The 25,147-nt window shown below is 40.3% G+C and overlaps 1 protein-coding gene across 1 annotated transcript in view; it reads right to left on the reverse strand.

Annotated features, from left to right (window-relative positions):
- piezo1 (piezo-type mechanosensitive ion channel component 1) overlaps positions 1–25,147 on the reverse strand; it is a 97,066-nt gene that overhangs the window by 48,460 nt on the left and 23,459 nt on the right. The window contains exons 2-7 of the mRNA XM_034121749.1: positions 18,599–18,694; positions 7,910–8,075; positions 7,558–7,699; positions 4,996–5,278; positions 3,294–3,507; positions 231–402 (exon numbers count right to left, since the gene is read on the reverse strand). Coding sequence (XP_033977640.1) covers positions 231–402; positions 3,294–3,507; positions 4,996–5,278; positions 7,558–7,699; positions 7,910–8,075; positions 18,599–18,694 — 1,073 coding nt within the window. The remainder of the gene's footprint in view (positions 1–230; positions 403–3,293; positions 3,508–4,995; positions 5,279–7,557; positions 7,700–7,909; positions 8,076–18,598; positions 18,695–25,147) is intronic.

Below are 25,147 nucleotides of genomic sequence, written 5' to 3' on the forward strand. Positions count from 1 at the left end.
CACATTACATTACATCCAAAGCGACACTTCAATACCGCTGGCCAGGCCTACAAATCTTATCTGTATTTCCCAAGGACACTTTGACATTGTGACTGGTGGCTGGTGATCTGACCTCTGACCCTCTGATTTGACCCTCTGGTTTCCCCCCTCAGCCACAGCCTCCCCTCTGCTTAGATCCTCTCTGCTCTGGACACATTTCAGTCAGTACCAATGAAGAAGAAGTTTCAGACCTGGTTAGATGTCCCATGATATCCTGTCTTGAGAACGGTTGCTACGGTGACATAGAGGAAGAGCAGTATTCCTGGGTTGACGTAAACGGGCCAGTCATGGTCAGCGTTGAGGTTCAGGTCGTAGGGGGAGGAGCAGTTCCCTGGGATGATGATGTCCTTCAGACCAAACAGTCTGCACAGGAGCACAGATAAAGAGATGAAGAATAGAGTTAACGGCATGTGGAACAAACCCTTATCACTGCTGTGGTGATCAGATGTATGTGGGTCTGGGATGGCCCAGTCACAATGATACCTCTGATACTGTCAGTTTGTTAAGTTAAGTGTAAGCCAAGCTATTAAAACTGACTCTTCAGAATAAAAGTCTGTTTTATTTGTCAAATTGAGCAAATAGCAACGACCCCACACTTACAATAATGATAAGAATTCCTTAATTTTAGAGAAAACTATATGTTATATTGAGTTAATACTGCCAATGCAGATCTAAAAGATGAACTAGAAGCCAATCTGCAAGCCAAGAGAGCAAACAGTAAAAGGTCATTATTGATTTGAGACATAACAGAGATGCAGCCAATTCAAGTCTGGAAACTCACATCATACTAAAATGTGGGTACTATTTTCAAACTCTTAAAATCTTAAATATGATACAAAACTGAGCCAATGTTTAAAGCGGCCAACAGAGAATGTTTATTCCACATTTGAGCTCTTTGGTGTACTGTTGTTGTATATAAATGTATGTTACGTGTTTCTCTGTTTACAAGTTGCCTGTTACTTACTGCCCTTTTGGGGATTCATTGATATTAAGAAAAATATATATAATTAATAGAAGGTTATTTTGAATTTGAATATGAACAGCCACAACATCCAATAGAGAGAGTCAAAAGACGATGGGGAAGCAGAAGAGGACAGAATGAATCAGCTCAGCATCCTCCATGACCCTAACCCTCCTCCCTTGTTCAACATTGATCAATGAACTGCAGCTACGACAGATAGCTGCTGTTAAACCATCACAGGTCGTTGTCAGAAGACCGAGCCGGATCTACTTTCACAAAGCCAGCAAAGTCATGGCAGCTTTAAAACTGGTTTGAAAATGTTGTCAATTAAGCAGAACAATAACACAGACACATCGCACAGGAATGTAACAAATGCAATGGTGTTAATGTTTATTATCTATTTACTAGAAATACCCACATGTAGAATCAGCACACTTATTGCAGCGAAAATACCATCTGCACAATGCTACTACAAAAAAAAAGGAAACAAAAACAAGAAACTCAAGGGTATGAATCATTTAGTTTTACCCGAGGCCTAGCCTGTGTTTTGCTCTTGTTCCTCGTGCACTGTCATCGTTCAGTTTCTCTTTATTTACGTTGTTTTGTTTTGCCTTGTTTGCTTCCCCTGGTTTTGTATCAACTTTATTTAATTCAAAACGTGCTTCTTGTTATACCTGCCTCCCTAACTTCTTGCTAAAACCTTGACAGCTTCACTATACCTGTGAGTCAGAAATACAAATGTTCAGTAACGAAATGTAAACCGTCAGACACACATACACACACACACACACACACACACACACACACACACACACACACACACACACACACACACACACACACACACACACACACACACACACACACACACACACACACACACACACACACACACACACACACACACACACACTGACACAGAGACCTGGTAGAGCACCGTGTGATGACAGTTGAGAGAGACACTCAGAGAGCGATCATACTGAACAGAGGAATGATGCCTCGCCCGCTCCTCTTACTGCGACTCAGCTGCTGTGAACGGCTGAGAGGATGAGCCATCAGCTGATCGCTTTTAGAAAGTCATTCCACACATACCTGAGCAGAAAACACACTCTGCTCACATTCCTCTGCTCTGACACACACATTCACCTTCTTCTCTTTGTCTCTAATCTCACACATTCTGTTTTCTTCCCACATAGATGTCATATTGCGAGCACACTATTAATAGATATTTAGCTTTAATTAGGATTATTAGCTTCCAACCCTCTGCCTAATGAATATGTCGTCTACTTAACTGTGAGGCATGGTGCATGTTTCTGCGAACAGAGACATGGTGGAGGGAAGAGAACTTTCTAGGTCACTGAGGAAAACAAGATGTAGTGAAGCACATACGAAGGGTTTTTGGAGATATGGAGGTTACTTAAAGTTCACTTATGTGGTTATTGTGAATTGATAGTATATTGTTTTTTTTTGGCGAAATCCCTTCATGCTACTGTACAAGATGAACATGCCTGCAAAAAATATCTTCACCTGGAGGAAGAACAGCTGTTTTTCCTTGTGACTTATGAGTCACAAAAACTGAGCTACATGTTTGAGTCTGTAGGTCTAGCCGCCTGTAGCCGATCTGACATGTTAAATCACGGATGAGATGACAAGAGAAAATATATAATAATCTACAGGACTTGATCTACTGTATAAGGCAGCACATACGAAAATGAATAACATATATATATATATATATATATATATATATATATATATACATATAATAAAATATAATCCTGTAACCAAACTCTTAAACTACCAACCAATTAACCTTGCAATGATTTTTATTTTGTTTAAAGGAGCAATGAGTAAAATGATCTTTTAACCACTACTACTGGGTCCCAGCTAAATCCAAATGTTTATAAAAAAAAACCTTCTGTACTATGTCCCCCTATATTGATATATTTTATATTTAAGTTGTAGTGGTATGGCATATTTAAAGTGTATTTTAATGTTTTCTTAAAAGTGCGCCACAGTTTCGCCACTGCGAGGCTCTGGTGTGCTCCACTAGCAACCCCCAACCCCCCCACCCCCCCCACCCCCACCCGTCGGCGACGATCGCGACACAAAGGGCCACAGAGGGCCTCATCACGTAACTTTGTCCAGGGACGGCCCTGTTTATAAAACTCTTTTCTAGTGTTGATATGTTTGTATTTTTAACTCCTGTGCAATGCCTAGATAACATCCTAGTTTGGGAGAGTGCATATATCTAGTCTCTCCATCTATCAGAGTGAGCGCTGTGCAGTCTCACCTGGCCCACAGGCTGTGGGGGGGGAACATGCCCTGGACCAGCAGGCTCTGGTACAGGTACAAACACACCATGTGACCCGCAGTGAAGAAGCCCACCATCACACACAGGGCGTTGAAACCCAGGTGGCTGATGGGAAGGTGGCACGCCCACCACGTGCACACGCCGATGAAAAGCAGGAAGTAGATGGCAGAGAAGGCAGAGGGCAGGGTGATGCCTGGGGGGGAGAAGGAGAGAAACATCAATACAATAATTCATAATTCCTTATATTTCTATATATACTCCTAAAAGCGCTTTGAGTCATTGGAAAAAAGCGCTTTAATAAGTAATAAAATACAGACCGACAATTCTTCTTTTATCATAAGTATTTAGTGTTTGACTGTTATAGACAGTTACAGCATATTTTTTATATAAAATGTGTTTGTCGTGTTTTAATAAACAATTTGGGAAAAATGCATATTTCCTCTTTCCCAAAATGCAAAGTAGAGATCCAAGATGGCGGCCTGTGCACTATGCAAGACTCTGGGGGTGTTTCTCGATGTCGAGTAAAGCTGCTCCAGAGCCACTATTTCAAGCATACTACGTCATTGAGTGCCGCCGAAGGACTGTTCCAATGTCCAGCATACTTGGAATTCTACCGAGGCCGGAATCCTTCCTAGCCTCGGAAAACGAAGAATGGTGGAACAGGCTAACAGGTGTGCAGGTGTGCGTCATATGCGAGGCCCCGCCTTAAATAGAGCGCGATTTCCGCCAAAGATTTGGAAATTGGTCCGTGCGCAAAGCATTGTGGGCATTTTAAGACCGCGGAGGATACACATGTGCAGCCTCGAAATTTCCCGCAACGAAGGACGCCGGCCTCGGTAGAATTCCAAGCATCCTGGACATTGGAACAGTCCTTCGGCGGGACTCGATGACGTAGCATCCTTGAAATAGTGGCTCTGGAGCAGCCTTCCTCGACATTGAGAAACACCCCCGATGTTTTCTAGTTTCTGTGAATGAACAGTTATCTGCATACTGGTTTCAAGTTGTTTCACTCGGTACTGCTGTGCGTATACATCGTATAGCCGACAACAACTTTTGGACCTGAGCTGTTTTTGTCCATTCAACTCCTTTAACAACGTTCAAGGACAGCCAGGACCCTTTCTGGTTGGGGGCAAACTGCATTTTGTTATACTCTGTGCAATGATAGTAAAGTGTAATCTAATCTGATAAAAACTAATGTAAACTTCATATTTGCCATCCAGCACAGCCATAGCCTGTGTGTTTGTTTCCTGGTTTGTAATAAAGGCTGGAATCTTGGGAAAAAATGTCTTCTAACAAATAGAAAAACTGCCTTATACACATTGCTGTTTGTAGGAAGTGCCCATTTTCACTGACAAATACTTTAACTATTCTGCTTTAGGTATTTTTTACTTTCCTGTAGTGTATTATATCGTTTTTGGCCTGAAAAATCCCAAATGTCCTTCCAAAGGGAGTAGAGGCACGGGGTACAAATATGAACCTGATAAAGAGGATATCAAATGCAACTTTGATACCTCAACTTTGTGAGTTTTTTTTGAGTAGGTCTAGTAGAAAAGATGGTGCCAATCTAAGTACTGTCAGAGGCCTTAACCCACACTAAGTATAGGTGAAGTCTCCTCAGCCAGCTATGGAAATGAACCAGTGATGTGACCCTGAGGAGGTAAAGCTGTGGCACAGATCCTACCAGCCAGCGCCAGCAGGCTGATGGCTAAGATCCTCCCCAGGTCCCGCAGCATTTTCCGGGCCTTGGCCTTCAGACGCTCAGCCAGCTGCTTGGCTCTCGTTGCTGTGGAAACCTCCTCGTCAGGGTCACCAGGTAATAACCTTTCTTCTTCTTCGTCTTCATCTCCTGATGCCTCCTCCTCTTCGTCCTCTTTCTTATCCTGCTCCTCCTCCTCCTCCTCCTCCTGCTCCTCTTCCTCCTCATCATCACCATCTGTGTTTTTTTCTGTTGTATAGTCTTCAAGCTGATTTGGGAATGTAAGGTTAGAGTTATTACAGTTTTTAAGGTAAAATACAGTCACACATCAAATCCACATTACATTTGTTTTTGCTAAGTTACAGTTTCAGTTGCAGTGATTTCGCCAGTATATATCTATGTAGGTGAGGCTTAAAGGGGCCCTATTATGCTCACACACCCCCCCCCCCCTACCTGAAACACCTCCATTGTTTACTTCTGTAACATAGTGACATCACTGTGTAACACTCACATATATTGGCGAGCACTCCAGCACATTGTACGTGATAGGCTAATGGGCAGGACATCTTCTAAGCGGTTGACCAATTACAACAGAGCCGGCCAACTAACCAATCAGAGCAGACTGGGCTCTGGTTTCAGACAGAGGGTGAAAAGAGGTGCTGCAGCACGAGTATGAGAAAAAGAAAGAGCTTTTTGAACATTAAAGCATGGAGACATGTCCCAGTAGAGACACTACATACTGATATGAACCTTTAAGTCCCTTTGCGTCATGGTTCCTGCATCCTGTCCTTGCATGTGTGTAACATTTGAGTGCTTATATTTATCTTCATTGTTGGTTTAACTTCAGTAGGACGTCTTCTTAACTGCTTATGGAAATGCTTACCATGTCGAAGTCCATGTTTTATAGGGCCCCTGCTTCTAAACACACTGCTTATACTGCAGTATATGTGCTGTTTATGGGAGAGCGCAGCAGCCTCGGGGTGTAATGCTGCATTCAACACAAAAACTAATTGTTCCCCTTTTCTTTACTGCGAGTTGTCTCTCCTCAACGTTCAACATTATAGATGTGAATCCAGACATTCAGGTTTCATCACATGATTACAACATGGGCTGACTAAGAATAAAACAGAAACCCTTCCTCAAATACACACAGGGTGGTCTTATATCCCTCTGCTAAGGAAATAAATAAGTACCAGAACAACTATTAGGCATGATTTACAGTAACAGGTGGCAAAGATCTCCTGTATCTTATTACTGGGTCAGAAATACCTCAGAAACTCATCCTTTTTGAAATATGATAAATCACTCCAGCGAGATTCCAAATGCATCCAAGCATTGATTATTCCTGTTACACATGACAGTTTCCAGGAATACTGTTCACTACAGAAGTTAACAAGCAGCAGTTTCCATCATAAGAGTGCTGAAACCCCGCTGCTGTTAAGGAGAAAGAGTATTGGATAGTTAATTCTCAGGTTGACACAAACCCAATTCCAATGAGATGATAATGATGCTTTGTGTCTGACATACAAGTAAGAAATGTAAGGTAAAAAGCTCAGTAGAGCTGAGGTGAATATATTTCACTAAAAACACAAAGCTACTAAGTCCCTTCTTCAAATAAAACTATGAATTGGTGCAGCTTTCAACATCATATCATATCTATTCATGATCTGCTAGTAACAGCACAACAGTATAGTGTAAAACTCCACTAGCATCCCTCAAGGCTGCTTTGACAATATTTGACGATTTAACAGCGTAACTGTGTGGGACCACACATTGGATCTGCAGGCATCACATAACATCAGGTTCATCCTCAGCAGACCATGAATATCTCATCTATTTAATACATTGTCAATGATTCAAAGGGTAATGATGGGTCAAGAGGTCACCAAAATTCTGAGAAAACTTCCTCCGGGGGTCATAAATATCTAACGGCGATACAGCCACACCAGAGACACCGAATGACAAACCAAGAGCCATAATTAGACACTGCTGCTTGCAGGGTTAAAACCAAAAAAACTAATTTTTACATGTATCTAATTTGAATGTTTATCAAATCGTCATAGAAAACCAATAAACCAAAGTCCATAAATAAAATGTGATTAATCTCACTTCCCTAATGACTTACCATGACACACATACCACATTTACAGAACTGTTAAGTAACAGGTCCATTTAACTAACAGTTTTGAGTTTCAGCATCTCATAAATATTTCTACTTTTCAACCAACTAAACACAATCAATCAAACTATCATCAATCTCTGAATAAGGAGAAACATTTTTCATATGTTTAAAGATGATAACCTTTTCCGTGTCTTAAGTAAATGAAATGATGACAGAGGGGACATAAAGAGTATCTGATCAGAGTGTCTTTCGGGACAAGCATGACAAGTTTGATATTTAAAGTGAAAGCATTTCAAAATAAATTGATGAAAATGAAATTCATATGTTATATCAAAATGCAGTTATAAAATAAATGACTGGGGCTTAAATCCTGTTGTGGCGCAGTGACCCTTCAGTCACACTGAACCTCCCACACACTGACTCACCGATGTGATGTTGGCAGCAGCCACCATTTCTCGATTGCTGACCAATCTACTGCACAGGACCATTGTTACCAAGGCAACCACACACACACCCAGGTCAGGACACAGAAGACGTATCATACTCCAAGGATCATCCAACGGAAGCCTACAATACACACACACATGTATAGAGAGGTTAACGCAGGTCAAACATTGTTTTCCATCTTCAAACACATGCGTTCAACCAAAAATATTATATTCCAAAGCGTGGGCAAAGAAAATGAATCTAATTTGATCTTCCTTCAAATGTGTGGGTGTATCACATCCTCTAACCATCACTGACAGTAGAATGAATATCTGGTGCTACAGCTGTTACCTGGACAGTCCTATATGTCTGCTTATGACGTCCCATTGTGAGCAGTTATCCCCTATGGCGATGTTGAGGGGGGGATATGTGTATAGAACAGTCTGGAAGCAGATGTGAGCCAGAACAAACAGCAGACTGGTGCAGAACACCGCTCTGATGAACCGACCCGTGGGACCTGGAGGACAAGAGACAGAGAGAGAGGGAAGGAGGGTTAATCCTGAGGAACCGTGTACAGTCAAAAATAACATAATACATGATTCAATTTTGTGTCAATATAGAGTGAAATACACCAAAGGAGAGGATTCCTGTACATTTCCCCTATGTGGGACAAATAAAGGTATTCTTATTCTGGCATGTTGATAAATCCTCCTGTTACCGTCTAACCCAGAGTCAGAGGAGAAGCTACAATGTGTTTAGCCTAGCTTAGCACAAAGACTGGAAGCAGCTGGAAACTGCTAGCACAGCTCCATCAGAACTGAAACAACAACCTTAAGAATAATCCGATGTATATTCACGCCATGCAATCCAACAATGAATGTTTCCTACTAACAAGTGTATATGTGTGTATCTAAACTTTGATATATATTTTTCCTTCAAAACATAGAGCGTCCTTGTTCCATCACATAACCTCAAACACTCAGAGCACCATATGTGGATTAAGCGCCTGAAAACAGTTTCCTCCTTGGAAAGATTGGCTAAAAAACTACAGTACAGTGTGTGGCTAAGGAAATAACTGAGATTTTTTTTTAAAGGAAAGTTTTTATAAGATGTTTTTAAAGATGTTCAGTTTCTTTTGGGTCTTTTCAAATTTGTTGATAGCAATAAAAACAGAATAATAACAGCTTTATTTATTTTTTATTTTCAAACAGATCAATAACCAATCAACATGGGATAGAAGCCCAGCTAGCGGGGAACGTTCTCACAACTTTGGCTAACATTAGCTACAGGTTCTAATAATGTTTTAAAGAAACGTTTTAATCTGATGTTCAAATAACCTTTTTAGGATGTTTATTATTTCAAATAATGTTCCTATAAGGTTTAAGGTTAACTAAGACATAACGTTTTAACTGCAACATTCAGAGGATGTTTTGAGGATGTTATTAAGGCCTGAGATGACAGAAAGTGTTTTATAAAATGTTCCTTTAATGTGATATGTTAACAAAGGTGAAACGTTTTGCCTGCAACATTCTAATAATGTGTTTTGGACGTTGTTGGGTAACACATTAAAGATGTTCTTTATAAAACGTTCCCTCAATGTTACATGATAACAAATGAAGAACATTCTCCAAGAAACATTCTGAAAATGTTTTCAGGATGTTATTCTTTTTTTATAAAACGTTCCTGTTATGGCAAATATTAACATGGTCATGGTCAACGTCAGATTTATTTCTAGAGCGCTAAAAGGGGTTAAAGTTCAGGGACCTCCCAGCTAGAAAAGTTTTCTTTTGGTTCCCAGAATGTTCTTCTGAAAGGTAGGATAACGTTCTTTAAAAACATTCTTGAAATGTTTGGTGATAACTTTCTTAAGATGTTTTTGATAACCTTCTTAAGATGTTTTTGATAACATTGTTAGAACATTATGCCCTACTGTTCTTAAAACGTTTTCAGCGGGATGTTTTAATTTGGTTCCCAGAATGTTCTTCTGAAAGGTAGGATAACGTTCTCTAAAAACATTCTTAACATCTTTGGTGATAACTTTCTTAATATGTATGAGCGCATTGAGACAATGAATAGGATGTATAAAAACGAATTTGCATGCCAATATTCACTCACATGCACTTATAATCACACTAAGGTATGTAGGCCCACAGTATTCATAATATCATATGTGTAAAATATCAGAAAATAATCACACTTTTTTCTGACTATAAAGGTTGTGTCTCGTATGTAGGTTCTAACTGTTAGATAAGCTATCTGGCCGTGTGTGGTTTGTGAGGGCTGCGTATAAACAGTGTCCGCTGTTTATGCATATTGGATAAAACTCGTTAATGCAACCTTTAGATTTGAGACCGACAGACATATAGAAGAACGGACCGACTGTCACTGCCCGTCCCTGAAACCCCTGTTAGTGTTTGTATGTGTTTGTTTCTACTGTGTGTGTTTCTCTCTCTGTGTTCTAACAATGTTATCAAAAACATTTAAGAAAGGTTATTACCAAGCATTTTAAGAATGTTATCACTAAACATTTTAAGAATGTTTTTAGAGAACGTTATCCTACCTTTCAGAAGAACTTTCTGGGAACCAAAATAAAACGTCCAGCTGAAAACCTTTTAAGAATAGTAGGGCATAATGTTCGAACAATGTTATCAAAAACATCTTAAGAAGGTTATCAAAAACATCTTAAGAAGGTTATCAAAAACATCTTAAGAAGGTTATCAAAAACATCTTAAGAAAGTTATCACCAAACATTTTAAGAATGTTTTTAGAGAACGTTATCCTACCTTTCAGAAGAACATTCTGGGACCCAAAAGAAAACTTTTCTAGCTGGGAGGTCCCTGAACTTTAACCCCTTTTAGGGGGGACAGGGTATCTTTACACCGTATAGAAGTGGTGTACATCATCTGAAGGCTAGTTGAACATTAGTCTGAGAGGCAGCTCTGCTCTTTGTCAAGATTTCTAGGCATCTATCTGTAATAAACAATGTGTTTTGGTAAGGCTATTAATCAAATGTAAAAGTTTAGAGTGTATCAGGGCTTACAACATTATGATGAATGTAAGTATTTGATAACCATGCTCTATATTTGTCAAATATGTTGTTACAGCAATGTTCGGTTGATACCATTTGTTACAAAAAATTGATGCTAAATTTCTTACCAATCAAGGATCTATATAAAAACATAATCCCTCCAAAATACCACATTAAGACAACAAGACCAAGAAGAACAACTGATTGAAAATACTGATGCCGTGCATTAAAGATTGGTAATATTGATTTTTTGATGCAAGAATTGTTGCCCATTCTTCAGTGATTGGATGGCTAGCAACTCTGTTCTGGTAACTGCTCAGAGACCCCCTTACTGTCAATGTATCAAGCCAAACGTCCTCTGAATGCACTTAGTCTGCAGATTGTTCCAGTAAAGTTTAATGAAGTCATAACCATTCAGTAACCCTAACTGCAGCATTCAGAACTTTTGAGATTAGGATTAAGATCACTCCAGTAATCCCTGAGGGGAAAATCAGTTCTTCACTCTGGTCTTATTTACATTACATACATGAATTACATACATGCAAAAACAGGACCTACACACACGCACTCATAGAGGTGTCAGAATGGGCCCCTCTCCAGCTACCAGTCCACACTCTATTTTTGGTCCAATAGGGACATGAACCAGGGACCCTCCGTTTCCAAACCAATCCCTACACCCAGAATAAGTACAAGATTCCTAAAACAATAGCCTTAGCAATAATTTGATAAAACAACATTTTTTGTATAAAATATATAAATGCCTGTGTGTATGGGCTTCATAATGCACACACACGTAAAGAAGATCCCTGGAAATGAACTAGACTGTCCTAGAGCTTGCCCTGACTTTATACCCTACAGCAGGGGGTCTCCGTGAGGCGTGATGGACAGGTGGCAGCTTCAGCACTTAGCTTCTCTGCGGTTGACTCACTACAGCCTCAGCTATGTCAGAGCTACATATCTCTGACCTTGTAAAATTAGGGAATCACACATTAATAAGTCCACAGGGAATAGTAAATGTCATGTCCTCCTCAGCGGTGTGGAGATATGCAGTGTTAGGTTTAGTGGGGCGAGGTGTTGGGAGCACTGTGATCCACATATACCTCATTCACACCAACGCAACTCCGGTTCAAGCTCCGTGCTAGAGCTTTTCAGGTTCAGAACCGGTTCTTCGGTTTAGCTCCGGCTCTTTTCACACCACCCAGAGTCCGACTGGTGCTGTGTCATTGCGTCATCGTTTGCGTCATGACGTAACCGTTTGCGTGCCTGCCATTTTTAAAATGTCTTCCATTTTTGTAAAGCACTTTGAATTACCTTGTGTTGAAAGGTGCTATATAAATAAACTTGCCTTGCCTTGCCTTGCTTCATAAAGCCAAACCGCGTGGAAACCCCTCACAGCTCACACCGACAACAACAACAATGGCCGATTGTGTTGAAGCGCTAATTGTTTTGGTTTTGCTCTGTCGAAACGAAATGGAAGACCAGTAGGTAAATGGTCTCTTCAGTGGACCACTGCTGCTTGTTAAGTTTCTCCATCGTTGTGTACAAACTGGATAAAACGCAGGCTTTTTGTTGTTGTTCAGGAGTTGATCCCGCCCCTGCCCCCGCCTCGACGTAAGCGTGACGTATGCATGACGTATGCGTGACGTATGCGTGACGTATGCGGTGCTTTTGCTCTAGCCGGACAATTTTTTGGTGCTTGAAACGAACCGGATTCCGGAGCTAAGAGGCTGCTCCGCTGCGGTGTGAACAGGAAAACCCGGTGCTTTTCAAGCTCCAGCTCCGAACCGGCCCTGAAACACCGTTGGTGTGAATGAGGTAATAGAGCTGTGATGAAACCTGTTGATCTGCCATCAGATCCACGGGGCTCTCAGCAGAGTCGTAAATAAAGAGAAGGCCCAGTCAGTCCTGACACATTGGATGCATGTCGGCCTCACCGTGGCAGCTGTGGTAGGACTATCAACACTGCATGCTCAACAATTAACATCTAAAGCTGTCACAGAAATGCTTTCACAACACAGACACAACATAGGAACGGATGTCTTGAAATGTCCTCCAAACAGAAATCAGTTTACTTACTATCACAAAACAAATCCTTATAATTGCGGTTGGAGCCTTTTTCCTCTTGGCCTGAGGACAGTGTGGGGTCATAGTGCTCCACACGCAGCAGCTAACCCTGACACTGAGTATTTCTCGATCACACAGCTAAAAACATTCTGGTGTGTGTGTGTTTCCACTCAACGAAACCAAAAGGAATGGCACTTAACCGTCCAGCAGCTTTAATCGTAGCATGGAGGCAACATTTGGGCCTTTGGGCTTTTTTAGCACTTGATACAACTGGTCAAATATTAATTTGTCAATCAATCAATCAAAGTTTATTTGTATAGCCCAATATCAAACATTTAAATGTCTGAGGGGGTCTTTACAGTTTTATACAGAATAGGAATACGAATAATTTTTTAGATTTGAGAAAGGAGGTTTGCAGGAAAGTTGTGATCACAGACTACAGAACAACGTGAATATGGCTCCTGTGACATCCAACACTTATCCTTTCCTGGATGTTTGTGGACCGAGAACATCTAAGTCTGTTGGCCTGAGATACAAACAGCAAGAGGCAACCAGAACAGCTGACTGTCATTAGCTGAGACATGTACAAGTACTGTATTGAGTATGGAACTTATGTAAAAGTATTAAGAAAACGTACTTAATTAATAGTTACTACATCAATATTTAAATATCTTTAAATATTTTAAGCTGAAAAGCAGCAAATCTACACATTAAAAAAACTTGAACTGAAATATGTTGTAACAAAACACCTCTTAGTAATTAGCAAATACATCTGTAAAATAAATGTAGTCGAGTAAAAAGTAAAACATTTTTTTACAAAATGTAGTGGGGTAGAAAAGTGCAGTACTTGAGTAAATGTACTTAGTTACTTTCCAGCACTGATCCCATCCACTAACATGAGAGGGGGTGGGATTTATGACCTATAATGCAGCCAGCCTCCAGGGGAAGATAAGGATGTTTTGGCCTCACTAGCTGTCATGTGGTCCATCTTCATTTACAGTCAAATACCAACTCATCTGAATGGAGTAGGTATGCAAATGAGTAGTCTGTTATCCAGCCTGCATTTTGCCTTGTTATTCAAGCAGTGCAGAACAGGAGAACAGAGGATTAGGTTTGGAAAGACAACATTGCTTATTATAGTCCTGACCCGGTCTTGACTTGGACTCAACTGGATCTGGACTTGGAATTGACTGGGATCGGTTCAGCTGGAAAAGCTGTTGTCATTCCAACGTCCACTCATCACTGCCGGACCAATATTACTTGTGTTGGCGAGAAGTGCTCTGACTTCAGTGTGATGGAAACTCGGAACAAGCCCCGAAAAACATCCAGACATACCTGAATGAGCCCCATTCAAACGTGAAATCTGGATATTAAAAGAGGTTCCTTTTGGCATTGAAATTAATTTAAAAAATGACATGTTGATTCAGATGTAGAAATCAGTGAAGCAACAGTGTATGGATAGAGTAGGAATTTGTTAAAAGTAGCACCGAGAACACAAAGTGGCTTGAAAGCCACACAATATATATTCAAAAATTGCGGAACAATTAACTATTGATATTTTATTTATTATTCACCTTACTTGAGATAACAACCCGTTTGCTATCATGTGGTGGCAACAAGTACCTCAAAGCTATATGGTGAATAATGAATATGTCGCCCGGTTCCACATCGAGTTTCATGTAATGTGTTACCCATTCTTCCATTAAACATGCCCAAAATAATACAGGTACTATTTAATTTGTTGGCTCTAAATCTTGTTGACAAGTCAGATGATGCTAACATCCTCCATGTAGTTCAAACAGACTCGCTCAGGGATCAGAAACAGAGTTGATCTTGATTTTAACCAACCACTAAGAGCTCTGTAGTAAGACTTTCTGTCAGTATCCAAACTAAACAAGGAACTTAACACGGCCTACTTTACACAGTATGTATATTCTATCAACCTATCAATTGTTAATGAGTTGTATAGTGAATAAAGGCCTTCTCCATCCAGCAGACACAGAGCTGCCTCCCTCTTCTGCACTGAGGTCTCAAACCTCATTCAGACGTGTTAACACATGCAGTACAAACAGTCTTCATCTTTTATTTATAACACAACCATGTCATCTAAACACTGTCTGGTAATGTGTCATTGTGTTTATATCAGTGAGCGTCTGCAGCGGTTAACAGCACACAGAACCAATGAGATTACAGTTTGCAACAACTACTGCTCACGCTCTTTTCATTCATAAGCTTTGAATGTTTCCCACAGAGGAGTGTGTGTGTGTGTGTGTGTGTGTGTGTGTGTGTGTGTGTGTGTGAGTGAGTGAGTGAGTGAGTGAGTGAGTGAGTGAGTGAGTGAGTGAGTGTGTGTGTGTGTGTGTGTGTGTGTGTGTGTGTGTGTGTGTGTGTGTGTGTGTGTGTGTGTGTGTGTGTGTGTGTGTGGGGGGGAGGCTGTTGTTGATCATTATAATGTTATTGCACATCTTCACATAAATCAAAAATATTGGATTAAGGCATTTTATGGGTTAGTTCATGTCCCACAAATGTAGTCTAAATGCTGCTATGAAGTATATATAAATATTCCTTTTATAGCTTACACAAATGTATCTCCTTTGTCACTTCTTTTTCCCCAAAGATATATATACAAATGAAGGAATCTGCACACATTAGTCATCTCTGACCTTAAAGTGGACCTATCATGCTATATTTGAATTATAGTGTAGGACCATACCTATATAAGGCATATTTATACTTTTTTTTTTTCAAAATACCAAACAGGTCATGCATTTTAGCCATGCCTCATTTTGCTCAATTTGACAATTTATAGCTCTGTTTTTGCAAGGGCAGATTCTGTGAGAACAGCACCATCTACTGGCCTGGCATATGTACTACAGCGTCTCCAGCGCTTTCGAACGGCAATGGCCGTGGCTGTCTCCTCCTGATTGGTGGAGTTGGCCCAATAGCCGTAGCGCCACTGTCCTGACGTCAGGACAGTGTTCAAATCTGGATCAGTTTTTATCAGATCCGTTGCAGCCCCTTTTTTAGAGATTTGGGTATGGAGGAAAATAGAGAGGGTTGTGTTTTCTGACACTTGGTGAGTTCCCTGGAACACCGGGGACACATATTCATGTATAAAAGACGTACAAAAGTGCATTTTGCATGATAGGTCCCCTTTAAACTATGGCCTCAACAGACACAATTGGAACAGGATCTGAATACTGAGAACACACATTTCAAGTTTTACAATAAGCAGCTGGTGTTTTAACATGAAGCATGTCTTCATCAGAGTAACAAGATTCACTCTGACTGTAAAGCACATAGTACTTACTGTAATTTTCTAAATTCAGCATTTTCTAAATTCAGCAAAAGGGAACAAATGCTGCTTTTTCAGCACTATAGTTGCACTCAACTACATATACGAAATATAACAGATACAATTCAAACTAGTAAAAGATGACTCAGTAGAGTGAACTCTTCCAAAATCTAAATGTTGTTTTCTTATTTTTTATCTTTGTTTAAGAATCCAATCTGATCCGCTATTGATGGTCGAGTAAAGTTAAGTTGAGTAAAATAAATGAACATTGCTGTGACACTTGTAAAGATATGTCTTGTTTCATGACAAAAACATGGTATTTATAATATTCAAGGATTTAAAGATAGTGGTGTTAAATATACACTTACAGTAGTAGCTGTCTTACAACAATTATGCATTTTATTCTCCTGATGGTTTGAAGATACAATCCTTGATTTTTTCATAGTGCCCAGTAACTGTGAACTGTGTAACATTAGACGTCAAAGCATTACTGAGTTTATAGAGAATTCACCTCTGAGGGCCATAGAATCCAGACGTTAAGAACATCCTGACATCACCATCCTCAGACTGAAAGAATCTCACTTCCCTCCTAAAAGTATAAATAAGTTTAGCAGTCTTATTCCGATTCATACAAGTATAATTGAATATTTGAACATGTGCCAGCTGTTGAGTAATCTCCAGCTCCGTCTTCAACTGTCTCCTGATTCTCCTCAGAGCAAACACTGCTGCTTCCTATTAGTCGCTTGGATGTGTTCCATTGAGTGTGTGTGTGTGTGTGTGTGTGTGTGTGTGTGTGTGTGTGTGTGTGTGTGTGTGTGTGTGTGTGTGTGTGTGTGTGTGTGTGTGTGTGTGTGTGTGTGTGTGTGAGGGTCTTGGCAGGCCAGAGGGTTTTCCCCAACCCTCTCTCCTTCTTTACTATTCTCCCACCATAATAAAAACCTCTCTATGCTTTTTGATCACCGCATCAGAATGACTACAGGGGCAAACATCTTTAACTTTTGCCCCACTTGTAACTGTGGCAAGAGATGAAAAGGTCAGTTGGCCAAGATAACATTTCCATCTCAACATTGTTAGCTTCCCCTTGGTGAGGTGCCAGGCTATTCATTTGCATCACTAAGAGTGTTTGAGGGGAATAAACTGGAGTATTGAATTACTGTAGTCTACCTGGTCTGACACACACACACACACACACACACACACACACACACACACACACACACACACACACACACACACACACACACACACACACACACACACACACTCGTAACACGTCGTGAGCCAAGGAACAATTCCATTGGCTGTTTGTGGCCAACAGACAGACTAAAAACATATTCCAGCAACCCAAATTGTGTAAATAAGTACGAAAAACAGTATTTTCAGAACTGTGTGAAGGGGCAGTAGAGTAAGATAAAGTTTGGCTACTCATCTCACATTCTCTAAGACTGTCATCAGAGGCTTAAGTAGTTTGATGTAAACTTGAACTTGTCTCTGTGTTGGAAGTATTGTCTGGAACACGTTGTTTCCACCACACTGTAATGAGGGAACAAACCCCCCATTGTTGAGTGACTTGTGTGAGCATAATGTATTTTGACCAGACTATAAGTCCTATAGATGACGTCATAACTTCTACCAGCTGTCATGCAGAAAGGCAGAACACAAGATGCTTCTCAGTCCAATTAGCTTCTCAGTATCTATCGTAGGTTACTAAGATGGATGCATTTCATTGCTTACAAATACATTGTTGATGTTGTTATCAATAAATAAAAGGATATTACATATGAAAAAGCAGTTAGACTTTCTCCCAGTGTACAGAGCTCATAGGGCTCTGCAGAGGCAGGTTCATAAATCATCTTTGATTAAAGGGCTCTCTGTTTGGATGAACCTGGACACAGTGTCCCCTCTTCTCATAGCATCCCTTCAGTATGTACTTTGTATTTCTTGTGCATCAGTAGGTGCACCCGCCGATAACTTGCATGAACTTCTCTACATTATTGTTATCTTTATTACCGGAGCATTATGACTTGTGTAGTCAAATATATTTAAATATTGATACATGGTCATTTTGAATATTTGAGACGGTTTACTATACTTTTTTAGCCGAATCAACACTGAGATACCAGCTGAACTTTCTCTCTCTCCTCTCCGACAGCGTGTTGACACACAAAATGTTATGCCCTACATTTTCAATCCAAGTTAGAAATTCAAGTATCGCAACAACAGAGTATATGGCAAAGATACACACATCATGATCAAGGCCACCGAACACCCAGACACAGCAGCTGGACCGAAACGCAACCGAGGGAGAAGCTAAGATATCCCGCTAATGCTATTCCACTAACCAGACTACCACTGGCTGATGTCCGGTTCCAGGATGATAAGACTCATGCTGACCCACAACACTGTGCTGAGATCTGTACAGAGACCTGGCTCCATGAGGCATTCTGAGTCAACCTGTTGTACCTGACAAATAACTATATTAATGACATAAAGATCTTGGTGACTTGTTATTTTAACAAATTACATTTTTACAATTCACATCACCTTATCTCCAGACAAACACAAGCAAATCAAGTTCAAGGCAAGAACAAAGCAAAGACAAGCAGGATGTCATTGATTGGAATCACATTTCATTTGACAAATGTAGTCTTACCTCTGATGGTGTGTTTGTTGGGACACAGGAACCATGGCAGCAGCAGCAGGTACAGGAAGTGAACCAGGGACAGAGCGTTGTAGCGAAAAAGACATGCTGCAAACACAGAAACAACAGAGTCAACAAACAGCATGGAGAATCATTTACATAGCAAATACCCCTAACACTTGGCATTAAGAGATGTATGTAATTGGGGTATTAAGCATTTATGATTATACTATGCAACATGACTAGGTCTGACAAAGCGTTCTGCATGTATAAATATGAGAAATAATACAGTATGATGCCCAACAACTAAGATATAGTCAGTGCAAAGACAGGGGAGACCTACAAATAACATTTATAGCACATTTCTAAAAACTAAATTGCTTCACATTCACACACTTATGTTTATACCCAATCAATTACCAAAGACTGAGTGAACATCAGTTAAAACAAATACTTCAAAATATGAGACACTTGGCTCAAATATGACCATAATAACATGTTTCCCCTGACTTAAACCATGTCGTTTATATGCCTGAAACAAACAAGACCTAGTCTTAAAATGGCAAATCAGAAGAACATTCATTAGCGGCCATGTTGGTGGAGACAAAGACTCTGTTGTTTTGGAATAAGGACCTTGTGAATGAATGGATTCATCAGAATTGAGTAAAGAATAGTCTGAGGGTATATGCAGAACTTTGTGTCTCTGTCTCTTTCTTCTTAACATCTCTATCAAATGGTATCTTCTGATCGGACTTTCATCTTCCTGACAGACATCTAGAGTTCTGTTGTTCTCACCAATGCTTTGCAGCTTTAAGAATTATGAGCTGAGGGACAAGTGTATTTTATGACTTCATTAAAATCCACTACAGAGACCTGAGGCTGTCGTTTACACAATGTCTTTTTCAGAGTCCACAGAGAGGGCTTGCTGTCTGCCTGAGAAAGCTCTGTTAGCTTCTCCTGCACTTGTGGTACAACGAGAGGGAATTTATGAGGTGTTGATGGCTTAAAGAAGTTAGGAGGATATGCCAGTATTAGGACCTGGAAATTAAGGAATTGTGCACACTTATTTGTCCGTGTTAGGCTCATGCTGTGATAATTAGTAGCTCATCTAGGGTTAGGGGCTGATCACAGTGTGCTCCTGGAGGTGAGAGCTTTACTATGGCTGTCTGGCCGTAGTAAATCAAACACCAGACACACAACTAAAAGGCTTCATGTAACCAGGGCCGCCCCTCCCTACACGCAGATCACGCAGACTGCATGGGGCCTCATCTTGCGGAGGGGGCCTCATCTTGCGGAGGGGGCCTCATCTTGCGGAGGGGGCCTCATCTTGCGGAGGGGGCCTCATCTTATGCGCAAATGCGGCGCAATTACGAGTGCCACAGTTTCCCCGCAGCGAGGCTCTGGCGCTAACAGTTTACGAGTGTGTTCACGAGCGTGCTCTAGCATATTTTTCTTTCAAATGTAGGAAAGGCATTTTGCAGAGCCATGTTTGATGAAGAGGGAGATAGTGGACAGAGTCTCCACTGAACAGATAGAGCTGCAGTACATATATTATAACCTGTGTAGAGCACATTAATAAAGGTATTCTGATTCTGATGCTTCTGATTATACAGAGGGGCATCACAGCGGCTTTGTCCATGATTTAGTTCATGTCAATGATTCAGTAATCATGTTATAATAACGTAAAACACTCTGATTTCTTGAACCAGTTTGTCATGCATTTATATTTAACAACACCACAGGCGTATTTGTTTTATCTCCTCCAAAAATACAAGTAAATACTAGAATTGTAATCTTGTGATTAATCATAAATAATCACAGATTATTATTGCTGCTAACACAATTACATTTTCTAACTGATTGACAGCCCTACATTACATGGTGGAGCAGCATGAACCCAACAGACTGCAGCATTGCCTAATGCCTCCTGATGAACTGTTGTCCAGGGCAACAACTTGTCAGATTGTTGAGTCATTTCCTGTGAAATTCATTCTCCCCAGAGGATGACTCATACATTGTGACTCCCTGACAGAAATCACCATCAGCGGAATATCACTTGTGTTTTTGAAGATTTCAGAATTGTTTTTGAATTCCTAAAGAAACCTGAACATTCCTCTTCTGCCTCTATTAGGCACAAATATTCACCTGTACACATGAAATATCACAATCTGTTATGTTACGCACTGTTAAATCTGTAGGCTTTCAGTTTATTTACACCTTTTAGATTGAGTGGTGTTGTTTCGATACTAACTGTTGGAGCTATATATTGCCTTATATTATTTAATACGTAAACATTTCTTTTCTTGCTGTTTATAGTAAATGTATTCTTAGTTATTGTTATTGAAGTAGTTTCTATGCTTTTATTTTGAAGGCAGTGTTGGGCACTGGGTGATTAGAGCACCTGGTGTAATTGTATATATTGGAGACAGGTGGAGGTGTGAACAGAGCACTAGTAGGCACATGGTTTTTTACCAGGGTGTTTCGAGCCAGAAGAAAGGCCAAAGCAAAGACACATAGGAAACCTACATAGGAAACCTGATTGTCCTTTGTTAATGATATTGGATCATATATAAATGCACAAACGGAGATTCTTGTCTGGACTTGGATCATTGCCCTGCGTAAGTTCCGCTAACTAGTGCCTCAGCGGCAGTGTTATTTTAAGTTAATTATCAGTGTCATTTCTATATGATTTTGGCCGCTACACTAACACTAAATATGTTTTACGTGGTTGTCAGGGAATCATTTCCAAGGCCCATAACTGTGACCCAGTGTATCAGTTCATACTGTCCTGACTGAGCACACGCACCTGTAACCTTGGCTGCTGTGCTCTCAGTGTTTTGTCTCCCTGTTCCTGCCTGTTGGCGTCAGCTGATAGAGGTGTTTTGATTCTATCTTGTTATTCACAATGTTGATTATTCTCTCAGAACTAGCTAAACACATGGGTCTGGGGTAGAGTTCTTCAGAATTGATTGTGGCATCTCAACCGTGTGGTCAACTCGTGGCCCGTGACATGTCTTGTGAATTCTCCCGCCGCAGCTCCAAATAAACCGTCAGTGTTTGCCATCAAAGCTCCAGCTCTCCTCGTGTCTCTCTGAGTCCTGATTCCAATTGCTTCAGAAGTTTCCCCCACAGTGGTTTTAAGGGGATCTAAACGTCAAATTACGTTTTGTAATGTATACTGCAATTTACTGTCATAGCAATCCTTTCAAAATCCTGACAGCTAGCTTGATTGTCCATCCACCTGAACTATTTTAAGCTAACATTATTTTGGCCTGGCGCTAGCTTGATACGCTTCGACTCCCTAGTATTCACCTAGACTGAAGCATTTGTCCATTTATTTGGATATTAGCACAGCAGCTAATACACAGCTAAGTTGTTTGCTCCAATTATCTGGAACAAACTCCCAGAAACCTGCAGGTCCGCTGAAACTCTGACTACTTTTAAATCCAGGCTGAAAACGTTTCTCTTTGCTGCTGCTTTTCATTGAACTATTCACATCTTAAACTGCACTGTAACTTTTATTCATGTATTTTTTTTCTTTTAATGTTTATTTTATTATCTTTGCTTTTTAATGACTGTTTTTAAATGCCATTTTCTTAATGTCTTTCATTTTTGTAAAGCACTTTGAATTGCCTTGTGTTGAAAGGTGCTATATAAATAAACTTGCCTTGCCTTCACAGTAAGGTAATACTTGATGATAGGGGGTGCTAATGATATTAGCACAGCAGTTAATACACTGTTCCTCTCAGTAGCACTCCAGCTAACTCAGATGGACCCTAACGTTCTTATTATACATCCATGAGACAGAGGCTCCAGGGCTCCACTCTGCATTTGCGGGAATCAAATATTGAGTTGAGAGACACATCACACACTTTTGTGGGCTGTATAGACATTGCAGCCTCTAGGGGCCGCAGCAAGGCTTCAAATGTTACTTTTGTATTTATTTCAACAAGGTCAACATCATAACAAGCTCATTCTCTCCTGTTTTTGATGTCTCTCTCTCTCTTTCTCTGAATCACTTTATGATGGAGTTATTACATGACTCGTTCACTAACTGGAACACAGACAAAGAGTCAAACACACAAGCACTTTGTTATTTCCTCCCGTTACTAAAGCATAACACATATTGTCTTTCTGCCAGTGTGCAGGATAGACCGCACCAGAGGGAGTCAACGTCATGAACAGACTAGACTGCCTGTTTCATATTTCCATCTCTGTACCTCTTTACCTTTCTCTCTCTTTTGGACCGTAAAACAAAGTGAGGGAATCAATGACATCAGTTTGTTTTGTTAGGTAGTCAGGACTATAAAACATGTACGTGAGTTCCTATACATTCAACTTTTATTACATTTCCTGCACATAGTAGCACCATGGACAAGACACAGAGGACAGACGGGATTGTTTAGTGTCCACCGAACCAGTCTTTGATGAAATGGTTTTACAGAAGGCCAAAGGTTGTCCTGGCATTTGGTTCAATCTGTACAACAACACTGACCAAACAAACCCAGCCCTGAAAAACCACAAACCACGGAGAGCTACGTGTGTGTGTGTGTGTGTGTGTGTGTGTGTGTGTGTGTGTGTGTGTGTGTGTGTGTGTGTGTGTGTGTGTGTGTGTGTGTGTGTGTGTGTGTGTGTGTGTGTGTGTGTGTTCCTGTCCATACCCTGGGAGTGATGTCACTGACACATGCCTTTCTCTTTGTCCCTCTTTAAGTGTTTCCTCTTCCTTACATTCACACTATTTCATGTGAATTCTGCCAATCACAGACATGGATTCAAACAACCGAGCTAAGACAGGTCCAACCAACTCTTTCCTTTGCACGCATCCTCTCAGCCTGTTTATATATATATATCCTTTATTTAACCAGGTAAAAAGTGTCATTCAGATTCAAATCTCTTTTTCAAGAGCGACCTGGCCAAGAGGGCAGCATGAACAAAGTTACAACAAATAAACACAAACAAGACAGGCAGTGAATACAGTGGTCGTAAAACACTAATGAAATGGCACATTAACCAGTCAATATGCAAATAAAATAATTCAATCAATTGGGGATATAAGAGCAATCACATCAATCAAGAGTATGTTGTTCTCTGTCCTTTAAAATGGACTTGAAATCGCCCATAGTGATCACATCTGACAGTTTCGGCTCCTTCTATACATTATTCCAGCTATTATTCAAGATAGTTTACAAGCTGAGCTCCGCCATTGAGAAGGTTTGTCTCTCTGAGCGGATGGGCAGAATCTCAGGATCTGATCAAAACACAGACTGAAACATCCCAACAACATTGGGATATACTGTCAGCAGCGCTTTTACTTTTTGTTATTTTCTATTTTTAACTTCACTTTCCAGGCTTTTCTAGCTATCAGCAAAGATCATCTTACACATTCTTAGAGGATTACATAACAACCTCTCACTTATCCACCAAATGATTCCTGAGATGTTGCAATTAAAGGAGCTGTCTTCAGTTGCAATCACTATTTGAATCCCAGTAGGCTGTCTAAACATGCCAGCTCTATATAGCAGATATCACCCCCCGTTTGTAACTTTAGCTTTATGTCGTACATTTCTCCAGGCCTGAACTTAGTGTACTCGAGCGATGTCACTTGAGTGTACATTTAATTTATCTTGTCTGACGTAAGAACTGTTGGCTGAGTGCGACTTTATAAAGCAATGTGAGTGTTAAAGGGGCCCATTCTGCTGATGTTCAGGTTCATAGAGGTGTTTTGATTCTATCTTGTTATTCACAATGTTGATTATTCTCTCAGAACTAGCTAAACACATGGGTCTGGGGTAGAGTTCTTCAGAATTGATTGTGGCATCTCAACCGTGTGGTCAACTCGTGGCCCGTGACATATCTTGTGAATTCTCCCGCCGCAGCTCCAAATAAACCGTCAGTGTTTGCCATCAAAGCTCCAGCTCTCCTCGTGTCTCTCTGAGTCCTGATTCCAATTGCTTCAGAAGTTTCCCCCACAGTGGTTTTAAGGGGATCTAAACGTCAAATTACGTTTTGTAATGTATACTGCAATTTACTGTCATAGCAATCCTTTCAAAATCCTGACAGCTAGCTTGATTGTCCATCCACCTGAACTATTTTAAGCTAACATTATTTTGGCCTGGCGCTAGCTTGATACGCTTCGACTCCCTAGTCTTCACCATAGACTGAAGCATTTGTCCATTTATTTGGATATTAGCACAGCAGCTAATACACAGCTAAGTTGTTTGCTCCAATTATCTGGAACAAACTCCCAGAAACCTGCAGGTCCGCTGAAACTCTGACTACTTTTAAATCCAGGCTGAAAACGTTTCTCTTTGCCGCTGCTTTTCATTGAACTATTCACATCTTAAACTGCACTGTAACTTTTATTCATGTATTTTTTTTCTTTTAATGTTTATTTTATTATCTTTGCTTTTTAATGACTGTTTTTAAATGCCATTTTCTTAATGTCTTTCATTTATGTAAAGCACTTTGAATTGCCTTGTGTTGAAAGGTGCTATATAAATAAACTTGCCTGTTCAGGTTCATATCAGTATGTAGTGTCTCGACTTTAAAGAGTCCTCTCCT

Source organism: Trematomus bernacchii, unplaced genomic scaffold (genome assembly GCF_902827165.1).
Source record: "Trematomus bernacchii unplaced genomic scaffold, fTreBer1.1, whole genome shotgun sequence".
NCBI classification, from domain to species: domain Eukaryota; kingdom Metazoa; phylum Chordata; class Actinopteri; order Perciformes; family Nototheniidae; genus Trematomus; species Trematomus bernacchii.